Source organism: Silene latifolia, chromosome 2 (assembly GCF_048544455.1).
Source record: "Silene latifolia isolate original U9 population chromosome 2, ASM4854445v1, whole genome shotgun sequence".
In the NCBI taxonomy this organism is placed as follows: Eukaryota; Viridiplantae; Streptophyta; class Magnoliopsida; order Caryophyllales; family Caryophyllaceae; genus Silene; species Silene latifolia.
The window spans coordinates 198038026-198055506 of NC_133527.1; the positions used below are offsets into that span (position 1 = coordinate 198038026).

The 17481-nt window shown below is 35.3% G+C and overlaps 2 protein-coding genes and 1 long non-coding RNA gene across 12 annotated transcripts; 2 read left to right on the forward strand and 1 right to left on the reverse strand.

The window, feature by feature from the left end:
- On the forward strand, positions 1–3266 carry LOC141644333 (uncharacterized). 10 transcript variants are annotated; one of them, XR_012544015.1, is made up of 7 exons: positions 1–113; positions 1056–1126; positions 1210–1337; positions 1599–1664; positions 1853–1925; positions 2191–2225; positions 2937–3266. It is a non-coding gene; the product is annotated as an uncharacterized LOC141644333 (long non-coding RNA). The 10 variants fall into 10 exon arrangements; XR_012544011.1 differs by having other exon boundaries at positions 3–113; positions 1056–1337; XR_012544013.1 differs by lacking the exon at positions 1056–1126 and having other exon boundaries at positions 18–113.
- Positions 3267–8100: 4834 nt separating this feature from the next.
- LOC141641949 (putative F-box only protein 15) lies at positions 8101–9198 on the forward strand. The gene has a single exon (XM_074450588.1). The coding sequence runs from the start codon at positions 8101–8103 to the stop codon at positions 9196–9198; it is 1098 nt and encodes a 365-aa protein (XP_074306689.1).
- Positions 9199–9607: 409 nt separating this feature from the next.
- LOC141644335 (serine/threonine protein phosphatase 2A 57 kDa regulatory subunit B' theta isoform-like) lies at positions 9608–16568 on the reverse strand. The gene is made up of 3 exons (XM_074453834.1): positions 16321–16568; positions 14773–15990; positions 9608–10383 (listed from the first exon to the last, which is right to left on the reverse strand). Exons 2-3 carry the CDS (start codon positions 15970–15972, stop codon positions 10000–10002), a joined length of 1584 nt encoding a protein of 527 aa, XP_074309935.1. The 5' UTR covers positions 15973–15990; positions 16321–16568; the 3' UTR covers positions 9608–9999.
- Between the last annotated feature and the right edge of the window lie 913 nt (positions 16569–17481).

The following is a 17481-nucleotide window of genomic DNA, read 5'->3' on the forward strand; positions in this document are numbered from 1 at the left end:
AGTGTAGATTAATTAATCATCAGATCAAGGGCAATTAAAAAAATCTGCTAATCTGCCAATCAATTCTAATTCTTCAACTCACAAAGATACAATCTGCCTATTACCTATCATAGGTACGGTTCTACTCTTCACTCTTTTTCATCTACTCGGAAGTTATTGTAAATTTTAATTGATTTAATCGAATTGTGGGTGTGGTTGATAATTTCGATCATCAGCAACATGATTAAGTATTGCTTGATAATTTCAATAATTCGTAAGTTATTACTCATAAGTCACAAAGTTATGTTTTTTTTATTTTGGGCTAATATGATTTCTTTTAATTGTTTATGCAAACGATTGTTGAAATTCTTTGATAGCAAAGTGTAGATTAATTAATCCATGATTTGTGTGCTGTGTATAGTTTTTTTTATTGTTTTTGTTTTGATAGCAAATATTGTTAGAACAGATCGTCTATAGTTATAATTGTGAATTGTTTATTTGTTATTAAAGGAAAAATTTGGAACAACAGTAATTTAATTCAGGTCCTGCATGTGACCCCTGTTCGACTCAAACGATACTCGACTCTAGTCAAGCTTCTGCTTGGCCATAACGGTGAAACATAAACAGTTTAACACCCTTTGGATACATTTTGAGTTATTGATGATATTGAAGTGTCCAATGTCATTAGACCTATCACCTATGAAGGACATATTCTAGACAGTATTCTAGACAGTTCTGAGTTAGTTTTTGCGCAGTCATGGATGTTGATAAATATTAATCTTTGATATCAGAGAGAAAATAAATGTTGTGATGTTGATGAATATTAATCTTTGCTTAGTCATGGATCATTCTGTTCAGATTTTCAGATACTATTGTTTTAACAATGACGGTTGTAGTCGGTTTATTGCATTTCTGAATGTTACATTTTAATTATGAAGAACTGGGGAAGTAGATTGTATAGCAGCAATTCTTACATTTTCATCTACATGTTGAACCCTTTTGGAACATCGACGACTGGTCGGGACTCGGGAGGGTAATGATTATCGAACAAATCTGTTGGTTTATGTTATTGTAAGATGGAATGAGATGCCTTGAACTTGAGACAAGCATAAAGTAAATGTCAATCGTTCAACTTTTTGTGTTCAAGGTAAAAATGAGCCGTGTCTACGTATGTATATCTTGTAGATCTCCCACATTTAAATACACATCTCAACCTTAATGTGGATGTAGATTTCCTACGTCCAAGAGTGGGAGATACGTATTCGAACCCAGGTTTAGCAGCCTTCCCTCCAAAATAAAACCACAACACAAGTTAGCGGCCAACTGACTACCCGCGACCAATTGACAACTTCTTTCAGGTACAATACTACTCCATCCCTTCGTCTCAAATCATTTGTTTACCTTCAACTAAAATACCCGCCACAAAGAAAAAAAAAGGTAAACAAATGACCGACTGAGGGAGTAAAATTTAAGTATCCATGGTTTGTTCTTTTGTATACTCAATTGGGTATAAATTAATATAGGTCTTCTTATTTGTCTTTCTTAATCAATGTAGTTGACCCTGCTTGTGTATTTAATGAGATTTGCTTGGCTTTGATGCTCTAAATTGAATTTATTAGTAGTACCGGGACACTGGCGGAACAATGTTTACTATTGGAACAAGATAAGCTAGGGGAAAATAATCGGTAATTTGAACTTAAAATCTCAATTGAACTTGTCAGTAGTAATGTTGATGATTTGTTGGGGTACTGTAATGAAGAAATCTCAATTGAACTTGTCAGTAGAATGGACTTCTTTTTTTTGTGTAGGATTCGAGTTTTTATCGAACTAGGGTACAAGCTGATCTTTGTTTTTGCCACTGAATTTATGATAGGCAAATGGTTTGGCTAGAATCAAGATAGGGGAACCGATACTATTGCAAGTATGAAGGTTGTGTATAGTTTATGGTTAGTTTATACTCTCTCTTTCTTAGTCAATTGTTTACCTTTACCAATTTTGTGAGAAATTTTGAACAAAGGTAAATTAATGACTAGCATAAACAAAGTAGTTCAATTCCCTTAGTAACTACAAGTATTGTTTCATTGGCTCTCTTTAGGCGGTTGGTACTTGTAATATTAGCGATGACTAGTATACATGTTCATTAATATTCCAGTTTTTGTGTCCTATTGTAACATTTAATTTGTTCCCATTTTTTGTTGGTCTTTGATGTAGGTCGAAGATATGATATGGATCAAATTTGAACAAAGGTAAATTACTGACTAGCATAAACAGAGTAGTTCATTTCCGTTAGTAACTACAAGTATTGTTTCATTGGCTCTCTTTAAGGAGTTGGTACTTGCAATATTAGCTATTCTATCCGTTTGCTGAACTCACCCAACCTCTAGGAATCGATGTTGAATCACTAGGCCATCTAATGGTGGCAAGGCTAACAATCGAAGTAGCATGTTTTCCATCGGATGGCTTAACTAGTCCATTTGGATGGTGTCCAATACCCGATTACATGCTTCCCACAATTCTTAATGTTTTATGAACTGAAAAGTCAAGCCTTGAATCTCCCCATCGAAAAGAGAAATTACAACTCAAACCTTTAAATCTCAAGTGTAACAGTTTTTTCACCAACTTAGGGGGCCAACCTGTGAGACTACCATTGTAGCAATATCAGTAGATAAGTTAGCTTCCATGTCAGCTTTCCGATAGGTGAAATTAATATTACCAACTCATTCGACAACTCTAACTAGAACAAGTAGTAGCATCATAAGCCCAAAATCCATAAACATTTGGTGTTGCTTCCATCGTAGTCGGGTTCTTTTCTGCTGGAATTTTGATTTCCATGTGAAGGTAAAATTTTGGAGCTAATCAAATATATTCATGTAAATTATTGCTTTATGTTATTTCTGCCTTCAGTGTGTACTAATCAAATATATTCATATAAAATATATTTTGTATGCCCGTTGTAGGTTTCAGATTCGTCAGATGGTCAAGATGCGCCTTCATATGTTGATTGAAGCCCCTTTAACATTGCGCCTACATCATTGAAGCCCCTACGACGTTCAAACTACTAGGTGTCCTTGTCTAGCTAGTTTCATAGCATTATTTACGACTTTTTGACAACTTTATGTTGGATTTTACTTTCATCCAGATCCTTATTGCTATTTTTGATTTTGTCGTACTATAAAGTACTAGTTTATATTAGGTAAATTGTCAATGCTAGTATTTGTGACGGAGACGATATTTGTATCAGACGTGTGATTATTTATAAAAGTACGTGGGTACTACTTCATTATATATATAAATTGCATTATGTTGGTTTATGATTTAGTTATAGCTAGTAGTAGTGTAGTACTACTACATTATATGTCTATTTATTCTCTACGATTTTATCAGGAAATCAAATTCTTAAAAATCTAAAAGCCGAAATTATACTCTGACAATAAGAAGCGTCAATATATTAATAGTTGACGCCTAATTCCGATCTCATCGATCGACACATAAAACCATCAATAGTCGCACAAGACGCTTAAAAGCGTCACATTTATTGACAATTAAAAGCGTCAATAGCCACCAAAGACGCTTAAAAGCGTCAATTTTGTTGACAATTAAAAGCGTCAATAGTCCATGAAGACGTTTAAAAGCGTCACATTTATTGACAATTAAAAGCGTCAATAGCCACCAAAGACGCTTAAAAGCGTCAATTTTGTTGACAATTAAAAGCGTCAATAGGCCATGAAGACGCTAAAAAATGTCATAATTATTGACTAAAAAAAGCGTCAAAAAATAGTGACGGCCCAAAATTTGACGCTTTTATAAAGCGTCGATAAAAACAAAATTGACGCTTTAAAGCGTCGAAAAAGGCCTGAAAAAGCGTCACCAATGCAAGGTATGTGTAGTAGTGAAAGTGAAATGATCAGTGAAGAACATCCATGGAAATCCATCTCCATTGCTTGAGTAACCCCATTAATTAAACCTCGATCAAAAAGGAGTGACCTGGGAAGCACCTATTCAACTATGAAAGCGATCTTGGGCTCAAAAGTCCGGAACTGGTTGGAGATGGTAATATGAGAGGAACGAGATTTGTGGTTTTATTGTTGTGTCGGTAATAGCAAGTATGTTGTGGTTCGAAAAAATTTGGCCAACGAAAGGTTTGAGTTTTTCGAGATCAAGAGAGGCACCCTGCATCCTCACGCAAGCACATTTGTTTCACCGGAGAAATTAATAGACAACGATTGAGCGTTACCAGGGTGATACCCAATTTTGGGCGTCATCTTTTTACATGCCCTTTACATAAGGCCTATTGTTTGTAACGGATTTGAGAGGATGGCGCTGAGATTCAGTATCGCTTATCTTGTTTTCCTGTTTTTATATGGATGGTTTTGCGATTTGTTTTGTACTTGTCCGATTTGTTTTTATTGAGATTTGTTTTCTTTGTACTGTCTTTGTTACAATCATTTGTTTACCTATTTATTCTTTTTGAAGTGTATTTTAATCAAAGGCGGACAATTTATTAAGACAGTGAGAGTTTTTTTTTTTCCTTTATATCTACATAGTATAAAAGATGAGTCTTTTAGAGGCTTTTGATTGGCTCCACTATTTTAAGGAATTGAAAGAAGCATATTTTGTTTTTTTTTAAATGTACAACCCCACGTTCTTCAGTGTCATCTAAGTACCCTGTGCATTTGATTAATATGCTCTTATCTTATGATTTTAGGAATAAAACCATACAGTATACATTTCGTAACATTATATATTATAAGATTATATGCATTTGTTTGAATAAATATTAATACAAAAATTACAAAATCCTAATTTGTTAACATTATACATGTATTTGAAAATTATTTCGAATTTCTAATTAAAAAAATTACAAAATAATAATATATCTATTTAAGGCCTTTTTCACAAGCAAACGAAATTGACTACTGATTCGTGCTTCCATTAAAAACATTATAGCAATACAATGAAATAAAATAAATGAAATAAAATAATATAAATTTATTATTATTCAATCCATTGTTATTGCATTTCGTTATAATTATAATTTATAATCAAATTTAATTTAAAGAGAGAATAATTTGCAAGTCCAACCTTTACATAATAAATAACATCAATAATAATTTTAATAGCAGGCACATTGAATGATTTTATTCCAAAAAAAAATGATGATTTTATTGTTCATATATTTACTAGATCTAGAAGTTGTAGATCTTAAAATACATGAAAACAAATGAAATACTTTAAAAAAAATTAAAATTATATGAAAATTTACAAGGCATGATATTTCTTCATGCTCCAACAAATACTAGAGTCACATACTTACATGAGGCAAAAAGAGGTTAAGATAAAATATTAATTAATTTGTTGGTAGTTTTTGAAGGATTTTTGCATGGAGTATTGAGTGCGAGGTAATATGAAAATTGGAAGAGTGAGGGACGACACCAACATGCTAATTAGAGAGATGATGAGAGGTAGAATTTGAGGAATTAAAAAGACTTAGCCGACTAGCCTAGAGATTTATGAGATTAGGTGAATGTGGTAGTGTGTGTGTGGGGGGTGTTACTTTTAGGATTAGTATTAGTATTTATATGTGGAGGGTTTAGGGTATATATTATGGATTAAGGTTTAGTTTACATGGGTTTATATATATAGAAATAGGTAATTGTACCCATTTACAATTATAAATAACTTAACATGATTAAAACTTTACTACTCTGGAAGTCTGGATAGTTTATGACTTATGGGAGTGAGAGGCGGAAATGAATTTTTTTAGGGGACGATTGACATTTAGTCCAAATAGGTTAATTGAACTTGAGCTATTAATAAGTTATCGACCCATAACATATTAAAATCTAATACAGTAAGATACTTAGATATAATAAGTCATGTGGGAGTTAGCGACTCTAAAAATCAAGCCGTACTTGATCCGTCTTCAATAATTACATTCAACTGAATCCTATTTTAATATTCATTTCTTTATTTTAACTATTTTAAATAAATCTCCGCTTAGATTATATATTATTGATATTTTAGATTATATTATGTGGTACTTTAATTTGTTTTATATATAAGGAGTATTTATGTTTTTAGTCAAAATATTGAATATTTGATTCCGTGATTACGCTCATTTATATGTTTCTGTATCGAATAACAAAAATTTGTTATTACGAATTTACGACCCGTGCATTTTTTGCACGGGTTTAAAACTAGTTTCTATTAAGTTTTGCATTTTATGCTAGTAGTTAAATTCCAAATCACAAGTGTAAGTCTGTGCAAACTGCAACGGATTGCATTAATACTCTTTTAATGTCAAACAAAGTTTCAAAAATATGTAGTTATTATTCTTTCCGACTTAATTTCAGCTCGTTTTATTTCAACTCCGCGATATTTAGTTCAGTTCAATTTGTTGAATTGAGCTGAATGAAACTATAGTCAACAAATTTCTTCACAAATTAATTCTTAATTCAACTCTATTCTACTTAGCGAAGTTCCATTCAATTAAGTTCACTTAGCTCAGCTCCATTAAGTTCAATTCAGCTCGTTTCAGCCGAAAAGAATAGGGCCTTAATCTCGCTCGTATGAAGTTTTCAATTTAAAATTGAAACTTATGAAGTTAAGACTCGTAGATGAAGGAAAAAAAACTATTTGTACAAATACAAATTGTGTAAATTTAAATCCTATACTCAGTAATTTTTATTTTATAACTCAAAAGTTCTCGATATAGAAATATGAATATTCATAGTCTACGTAAGACGGTGTATAAGACGAGCTCTCATTCCATAGGTGGGAGATTCTATCCCATCTTACATGGTAGAGATCGAACGAGATGAACCACCACCGTCCCATGAGATTTAAGACGATTTCTCAGGGCCTCTAGAATTAAGAGACCATGGTGATTTCACCAAAAGAACTCGACTGATTTGTACTTTATTTGTCGGTCCTAATCATTTGTCTTCCATTAATTAAAATACTTCACACAAAAAACAAATGATAAGAACGGAGGAAGTGCATAATTGTTTATGTAAGTCGACCTCACATACTCGCATCTTTGTTTCTCAATTTCATTATGATTTATATTGTTACTGGTAGCTGAGGGATGGATTCTAGAGAAGGAGGAAGTACATGATTATATCTACTTTATTTCTTATTTGTACTTATTTTATTCACAATTTCTTATTTAATTAAAACCGTTTTAACGTAACTTAAGGTTGAAATAAATTAAAGGCTTAGGCTCCGTTTGGCACGACACTTCAGGTAGCTTATTTGACCAGAGTAGCTTTTATTTGACCAAAATTTCAGCTACCTGATTTTTTTGCAAGTGTTTGGCATGTAGCTTATTTGGTCAAATAAGATACCTGAAATGAAATGCTATCTCGGGTAGCATTTGAGAAATCAGATAACCGAAATGACTTATTTTCCATTTTGTACCCATTTATTCTATAATATTAAATTATTTTCATATCCTTTTACGTCATTTTACCAAAATCAGCTACCTTTTCAGCTAGTTTGTCAAACACAGTTTTATATAATCAGTTACCTTATCAGCTCCTAATTTTCAGCTACTTTATCAGTTACATTTTCAGGTTTCAGTTTCCAGCTACCTTATCAGGTTCAGCTACCTTTTCAGGTAGTTTTGCCAAACAGAGTCTTAAGATGGTATTAGACAAGACCAACCGTATTTTATTTGCTTCTCATTTCTATTTACCTCGATTTATCTTTTTAATCATGTTAATGTCCTTTTTAAAAAAAATCATACTCCGTACATTCTTAATTTAGGGTGGCTCTTGTTTAAGACCGTCTTTACGTAACTACTTACTACGGGTTTTATTTTATCGGGGTATGTACAATTTTCAAAATCCCCTCACGTACATTCTTTTAGTAAATACACTAGTACTATGAAACTTGCGGTGTTTTCATGTGTGACAAATACGAATCATATTTTAAGCCTATTATATGTGGTAAAATTTTCTAGCTTTCCTATTATTTTAGTAAATACTATAGGAAATAGGAAATTTTGAGTTTTTCTTTTTTAGTTTGTACTCGGTATTGTGTGCTAGGGTTTTATATTAATATATATATAGACGGTGGTTCTAGGTGGTTGTGTCAGCCACGATGAAGACGGAAACGACAATGACAATGGCAGACGCAATTGAAAAGCTTCCACCATATCTTCCAAGAGAGGTAATCTTTAACATTCTCATAAATGTTCCTGTTCAAGCCCTTCTCGATGCGAAACACGTGTGCAAGCAGTGGTACGATATAGTTAGCGACCCTTTTTTCGTTAAAGCGCATTGTCAAAAGTCTAGTCTCGGTTTCCTAATACAGGACTCGAACAATTATAGTCATGTTAATTACATTGATGTCAACATGCCTATAGAGAAGACGAAGACGATCAAAGTTCAAAATCCGTCTCATGCCACAATATTATGTAGTTTGAATGGATTAGTCTTGCTTTCGGATTTGACTTACAGAGAAATAAAATTGCATGTATTGAATCCTATGACTAAAGAAAAAATCAGTCTGCCTCCCCTGGCGAAAAGTTGGGGCGCAAAATCCGCGGGTTTAGCAGTTAATTCCTCTAGTCATTATAAAGTAGTGCATGTTTCTGTTGTTAAGAATTATCCTTATTACGACAATCAACTACAGATACGGATATTTACAATAGGCGTTGACAAAGCCTGGAGATTAATTGATCTTCAAGGTATATCCATTAGCTCAACCATGTACCAGTATATTTTAAATCATCCGTATTGTTGTCGGCGATATATTTACTGGTTTCATTATTACAGTTCCTTTGGTTTAGCCTTGGATGTCGATACTGAAACAATTTATCGATTCACTGGGCCAAAGTATGAAGTTAAATATTTGGATTTAGTCGAGGTTGTAAGTATGGAAACAAGTATAGGCGTTATCGATGAAACTAGCACTTTATTGAAGGTTTGGAAATTGACAGACGTGAAATCTAGTGAATGGACTGAATTCGCTCGAATCAATGTGGAACCGGTGTATAAGCGGTTTTCTAAATTATTTGGTCGTAGATTTAAAGACGGTATATATCCGGTGGGATTATTTGGCGGAGATTTGTGGTTTTATTGTCGTGTTGGTGATAAGTATGTTGTGGTTAGAAAAAAATTGGCCGACGAAACGTTTGAGTTTTTCGAGATCGAGAGAGGCACCCTGCATCCTCACTCAAGCACATTTGTTTCACCAGAGAAATTAATAGCCTAAATATCAATTGATTTTGATATATACACGATTATTTATCAAACGATAGGGTGATACTGTTGTGAGAGGGTGGCACCGAGATTGATATTCAAGTCTTTGTTTAAACATATAGTTTTGTCTACCAAGATAGTATTGACTAATTTTATTGGGATTTGTTTTCCCGTATTCTTTTTCTGTTTATTTTTTTCCATTACATTACGCATTGCTTTAATACTCTTGATATCAAACAAATTTTTTAGTCTATGTAAGACGGTGTATAAAACGAGCTCTCGTTCCATAGGTGGAGATTCTATCCCATCTTACATGGTTGAGAACGAGATGAACAACCACCGTCCCACGAGATTCATCAGGGCCTCAGAATTAAGAGACCGTGGTGATTATGACAAGGACCATAGTAGATGAAAATTTGTGATTCGGAGAAAAGTTCAAACGCTTACTGTACAGTAAACCCAAACCAAGATCACAGAACTTTACATACAAACAACCGTAAATCGACCAAAAATAAAAGCCAATTCCAAATCTTGTGCATTGCATTAGCATACTCTTCGGAATTAATCTACGGCCATACTTGATAATCCTAAGATCATCTAAACTACATATGTTTCGAAGTACAAAGAAAGACATGAAGCTGCACCATCCATCAAAAGCCCGATTTCTTTTCATTTTACGGCCTGATAGTTGGAAGATGATTACAAAGTGAAATGATCAGTGAAGAACATCCATGGAAATCCATCTCCATTGCTTGAGTACCCCCATTAGTTAAACCTCGATCAAAAAGGAGTGACCTGGGACCCACCTATTCAACTATGAAAGCGATCTTGGGCTCAAAAGTCCGGAACTGGTTGGAGATGGTAATATGAGAGGAACAAGAACTGGTTCACTGGTAGAGGCGTTTTTAGAAGCAATATCTTCAAGCCTTTTCCATGTGGCTTCCCGTTTAGTTTGGATGGCTTCTTCCTTTGACTCGTCTTCCTGAAACTTGGCCAAACATTCCTCATATAGCTCGGGATCAAGGTCAGATAAAATCTTGCGCACATTTAGAGTCAGGCTGTGGACAGCTTGGTTCCAGTGATTTCTGGCATTCTGCTCAAGTGCAGGGAAAACAATGGGGAGAATTACTTTGCAGTTTTGCTTGATCAAGTTTTCGATATGGTCGTTGTTCCATAGGAACAATGCCCTCTCTGCAACCTGGTAAAAAAAAGTAACAAGAAATCTAAGAGATGAGTTACATTTAAAACACAGAGATAAGAACGACTGATCCTACTTGAAACGTAAATCTGCCAAATGAGCCATTCAAGGGTAAGTTGTCCGAAAAAGACCATCCCTCCATTTCTACTAATTGATATCACACGATAACATTACGCTCGGGGTAAGATGGATCAAACATACTCGGTTTTATCGTTACGTTACAAAAAAAAACATATTGTTTCCGAACTGAGTTCCGAATTTTACAATTACCACCTAATATATTGTTTTACAAACTACCACTCAATTTCTTATACGTTCACGCTCGCATGAGTCACACTTGTTTCTCATTCCGAGAACAGCTTTTATTTATATCTCGTCAAGATAACTAAGCAAACTAAGAAATGACCATAATACCCTAATTATGTTATATTTCATCAAATCTTCCTCCCACACTAGCCCCACACATCCTGTACCTTACCCACATCTTCACCAATCATCGTCCCACTATCTCGCCTCCCTCCCACCACCTCAACCAACAAGACCACCTAACATTGTCGACCACGCACCATCTTCTATTTCACCACAAATCAGACCACTCAACATTGCCGGAAACCAAGTCACCTCCAGTCTGTCACAACTCACCACCACTATGCCGAAAATCGACTACCATAACCCACCCACCACCAATCTGCTGGAAATTAAATCCTACACCTTTGGAAACACCTCTTTTAGACCCTAAATCCACCATTTCCGACGGATTGTGTAGTAATCAAATTAACAAGCACCTAAGCTTTCATACCACGTAAATCTAGTTGGATTGCTTTGGCGGACCCCATCGAGTAAGCAGCTACAGTCATATAGGATTCGTGGTGGTGAAGAACTAATATTCGGTGGCGGCATGGTTGATGGTGAAATAGGAGGTGGTGGGTGGTGGAGTAGCAGTACTGTTGGGTAGTGTTTGGCTAGATCTGGTAGTGGGATCGGCTTATGGAACGGTTTGGGTGGTGTCCAATTGTATCTGATCGCGGGGTGGTACCCAGCAGTGGAGGGGTTTATTGGTGGTGGTGGGAACATGGTGTTGTGTGCACGGTGGTTAGGGGTGATTTTGCGGTGGTTAGGGTGGTTGCAGTGGTTGGTGGTGGTGGGAAGGAGGTGAGGGGATGGATGTGTGGTTAATGTGGAAAGGAGGTTCATAAAATATAATAAGGGTATTTTAGTCATTTTTAGTTTATTTAGTTAGCGAGACGGGAAATAAGTAAAAAACAGCATCATAATGAAAAACACGTGTGAGTGTGAAATATAAGTTAGAAATGAGGTGGTAGTTTGTTATAAACGACATATTAGGGGGGGGGGGGGGTTGTAAAATTTTGTACATAATAAACGAGTCTAGAGCCTTCATCAAAAGTTGTGATCTCAAACTCTTTAAAAGGGAAAAATGGCCATTATCTAATAGTCCCCAGCCAAATAACCTCTTAATAAAACCGCCAACCCTTTCTTTCCCTTGATTCTGCCCTTTACTTTACACAGACATGGAATGGAGAGGTTAAACATCTAAAATCCCGTGTACATCTCAGATATCATAAGAAAATTAAACCATATAAAGCAAAGCCATCACTAATCTTCACCTAAACAGAGCCCGTTTATTGTTTCCTAGACTAAAACTATAAAATTAAACCATAGAAAATTAAACCATATAGAGCCATCACTATTCTTCACCTAAACAGAGCCCGTTTATTGTTTCCTAGACTAAAACTCTAAAATTTTCAGCATTTCATGCTATCCGAGCAACCATATTTCAGAAAATACATGTAAAAACTTGTAAAGAACCCATAATGCTAACAACTCCTAAACTTTTCAGGAATGTGCGAGTGCCTGACATCAGATTCAGATTCTAATCTGAATCTTTGCAGTTGTCATCTCGTAACATTCAACGACATACTAATTGTAGAATAACATGCACCAGTAAAAAAAAATTGGTATTGGAGAACCCCGCATTTATACATTCAGCTTTACACTCTTACCAGGAAATATACACATGCCCCTTGGATTCAAGGAAAGAGACAGAAGCAAAGGATATGAGCTAAGAAGAGCCATCGGAAACAAGCCCCCAATCCACAATATGATTATACAAAAAGGAAGGACACAAAGAGATTCCCTCAGAATATATTCAAATCAATTGGTCAGTAGCTGTTTACAATGTAGCACAATCTCAAGCAAGAACACTCGTTATCCACCAAACACCGTCTTTCTCCATCCTTCATAAACCCAAAGAATAAAGCATTCAGCTTCTCAAGAATCAGTGTGCTCACAGTTGTTACCACTTAACACTACTTGTAAAGATTTTATTTAATGATTTCACGATCTTCAGAAAAACCATTTGAACCATAAACAGAAGCACCACAAGTATTTTCACCAAAGAATGTGAAACCATAGTCTGATATTTTCTTCAAAAAAAGGTAGTCTTACTTGATTGAGCAATACTCAATAATAGAAGAGAGAATGTCTAAAAGAGACATTATATGCACTAAATTAGCTTAAAGTTTCTAGCAATACCAACAACAACAACATTACCCCAGTGTCTCAATGGCTCCCGCAAATTGCGGGGTAAGGGGGTCGGATGTACGCAGCCTTACCCTTGTGTTAGAAACACAAAGAGGCTGTTTCCGAATGACCCAAGATGAAAATTGCGTCGAGAACTACATCGAAGGACTGCTACTTCACAAGAGAAAGAAGCACAACCACTTTAGTAAGCCATTTTGCTTTACTCCATCATAATCCAGAACCAAAGAGTAATGAGTCTTTGGCTCCATTGGAAATATGGAAATACAACAACAACAACATTACCCCAGTGCCTCAATGGCTCCCGCAAATTGCGGGGTAAGGGGGGGTCGGATGTACGCAGCCTTACCCTTGTGTTAGCAACACAAAGAGGCTGTTTCCGAATGACCCAAGATGAAAATTGCGTCGAGAACTGCATCGAAGGACCGCCACTTCACAAAAGAAAGAAGCGCAGCCACTTTAGTGAGCCATTTTGATTTATTCCATTATAATCCATAACCAAAGAGTAATGAGTCTTTGGCTCCATTGGAAATATGGAAATATTATGCAAAAATTCTACAATGTCAGAGATTCTACAGAATTCCACAAATTGAAGGCGCTAAAAACTTTTCCTGCCAATGCCCATGGCTCACCACCAGCCCACCTCCCAGAAAGTAACAAAATCGATAGCGATGACTATATAATCCTCAGTGTATAGTACTATATTGTATACTCATCCAAACACATGTATTTCCAACTAAATGGCAAAACAAATGTACATGCCTCTGCATGCAAAGAAATAATCATGAAGGTAGAAGAATTAGACAGACATACTAGCAGACTAGCAGCCGCTTAAACACTTGTCTTGGACTATTTTCTAGACTTATCAACTTTTAAATAGACTAATGGATGCCATAGAGATTAGTAAAGTATATAAGCAGGCTTAAACGAAAGAAAAATTATATGATGCCATGGATTCTGATGAATTCCACAAATTGAAGGCGTGAAAAAATTTTCCAGCCAACGCCCCCACCACTAGCCCACCTCCAGAAAGTAACAATCTGAACTAGCTCACGGTGATTATATAAATCCCCAATGAATACTCATCCAAACACATGTACTTCCAACTAAGTGCCAAAACAAATGTACGTGCCTCCGCTTGCAAAAATCTAGTCAATGTGGGCAGAGGAATTAGACAGACATAATAGCAGACTAGCAGCCATTATGCACTTCTTGTCTTGGACTATTTTCTAGACTTATAAACTAATAACTTATTACTTCGAAGAAGGAATGACAGTCACGTCATGGAAGTAGAAATATTGATAAGTGGAGCTTAACCAAAACGTGAGCTATTAGTATAGTGGGTGATCAATTGGTCACACCGTCACAGGACACCGGTTTGGCTTTATAAGTAGCCAAAAAATTAAGTTAGATACAGGGTCAATCCAAAGATATAAAGCATGAGCGATTTTTTCTCCCATCAGTTCCCTCTAAACTTTTCCATCCTATATAAATACATCATACTTCTTTAGAAATTCAACTGACTATAATCACCGCTAAACTGCAAACTCCAATAACCGCAAAGACAAAGGTTTTTGACCAAAGAGTATAGAAAGATAACAGTGTAATGACAAGAGGAAGGATGTTTAAATTCACAGCAAGTCTTCGGCCACCACTAAAGCTGGCTACACCACATACAAGGAAATTTGACGAGCAAACTAATGTAAACAAAAGAAAATAAACTCAAATACCTCTGAACTCCTATGGTACAAAAAAAACAGGGTAAAAAGGAATATGACTAAAGTAATGGCTGGACATAAAGTTGGAATAACTAAAGGTCGATAGTGATACCTGAAAATGGGAACTACTGATGCAACGAGCGATTTGCTTGAACAAGGACACCACACAACGCTGAAATTCCGGGAGCTGAGTAGCTTCTAAGACTTCCTCCAATTCACCTAAGAACATCACTTCCTTTGAACAATTTGTGATTGGCCAATACTTCAAAAGCCCACGTATAACACAATCAGCAAGCTTGCAATCTTTCTCGACAAACTGTGTAATACAGTAAGATAACTGTTGGTGATACATAGGCAAGCACCTCGGTTTATGCAAAGGTATCAATACCCTAACAAGAAAGAGCTTATGCTCTTCTTTCAAAGGCAGTGCAAACCCGTTAATAATGCTTCCTAATATCTCTAGAAGTTCAGCAATACCATTGTGCTTCTCAGTTTCAAAAATAAACTGATAGAATATGTTGTTAATAGCCTTCCTGATAAACGGCCGGTGGACCATGAATTTTCCGTAAATGCGATGTAATATTGTCTTCAAGTATTCTCTTTCCCGGGGATCTTCAGAGTCGAAAAGATCCAACAACTTCAACACAAACGAGTGATCTACATACCTCTTTGCCAATTTTGCATCAGTTTCTGGAGATGCCACAAACCTCAACAAAAATTCATACACAATCTGAAGATGAGGCCATGATGCATCCATTAAAGGCTCCTCATCTTCAACATCAAATGCTTCTATAACTTTATTCTCTCGCGGTTGTGAAGCAAGAGATCTAAACAAGTTCACACTCACCATCTTTACCATTTCCTGCATCACATTCTCCGGGAACTTCCCACCTGGAGACGAAACATAATCCACCAGTTCTAACAACGTTTGTCGCTTTAACTCCTTTTCTCTCAAATTCTTTGTCGGATCAGTAAAATCAAATAGCACACAACACATATGAAGCTTCCTAATGAACAAATTATGCTTCTCAGAACTAGGAACATCCCTAAAACTAGGCAATGCTTCATAAGACGACAAAGAAATACCATTCATCATCGAATCAACTGTCCTCGGCACTTTCTTTTCCTGATTCTGACCAACACCCGAAGCCCCATTCGAACCTTGGCTTTTAAGGTTAACCTTGTTAGCCCCAACATCACTTTTCCTTACACTACTTGAAGCACTCAACCCAGCAACAGATACCCCCTTATGCTCTTTTCCATCAGATTTCGACGATTTCCGGGGAATCTTACTCAGTATTTGCTTAAACATTGCTTACAATACCAAATCCTACCCAAAAACCAAACTTTTAACAAATCAATTTCCCCAAAACCAATCACAATAACAGCACAAAATCCACAAGCTCGATCATTTTCCTACTTAAACCCTAATTTCAAACAAACCCACAAAATTTCTTCCACATCTAAGCTTAATAACACTTAATCAACATGCAAAATCAAAACTTTACACTATATAACAATTAATTATACTACGAAAGGAGGGCTAATTTTAAAAACCCAGTAATATAATCAAATTATATATAAAAAACAACAAATATAAATTAATCCACCACTATAATTAGTAACAAATCCCCATTTTAACAGTGGAAAGTATACTCACCATCACGCAAACCCTAGTGCTTCATTTGTTGAAGAACAAAGAGTTGAAAGATTTAATCTTTTTGCCCAAATAATTATTCAAAATAATTTGCTCAAAATCAAATAAGTCTGAAGTATTCAATTAGAGCTCAAAGATTGAATCTTTTTTTATTTTGGAGGGCCCTGATTTTTGAAGAAAAATAAAAGGGGAAAGTCTTGGGACGTGTAAATCCACTAAAATATGAATTATATATGGTGTGAGAAAATGACATTGCATAATAGGAGTATAATTTTCATATTTTTAACTCTTTTAAAAAAGAATCTTTTTTTTCCTTCTTATTTTGTTGTTTTCCCACTTAGAAAAATAGATAATTTTTGAGAGGGGAAAAAAAAAGAAGGAAAATTTATTGCAACTTGAAACTATTTTTTGGGGTAAGGATAACAAAACTGAATAAATTTAAGATTCATTTTATTTTAAAAGATACTAGTTTTTTTTTTTTGTTTTTTGAGAAAATAAAAGATACTAGTTTTGTTTAAGAATTTATCTTGAAAAAGTATAATATTGAGAATCAACACATTCCAATCCTAATTAGAATCAAGAATCAAGTATGCTCAACAAATTTTGAAGTACATCCAACTTGATCTATAGTCTGCTAGCTAACACGTCGGTACAATTTCAATAACACAAATTCTCATTGTAGACATGACATATCCGTCACTTTGGAGTGACGGATATCATTTTATCTCACAAAGTACCCACTTTTTCTCTCTCTGCAACACTATTCATGTGGTCCCCTTTCTCCACTAACCCATTTTGTTACCATTTTAACTCACAAAATATCCGACACAAATGGTGACCCGTCACAAGGGAGACCTATTGAATAAATAAAACGAATATGACATACTTTGTAGTATTTCTTTTAGCAGCCCGTCTGGCTTTAGATCGCATTATTTCAAAACGCAATAAGACCTCTCACAAGTGAGAAGCACATGGATGGTGGGACACCCCCATGTGCTTTCCCACTCACACCCTAAATGGATTTTTTGTGAGAGAAATGGTATTCGTCTGACAATTTCAGACGGCTATAACGATCTGAAATAAGAATTTGTGTTATTTTAGAAAGAAAAAATCAAGATGATTTTTTTAATGTATGCTCAAATTTTAAGCAAAGTACATGGAGTC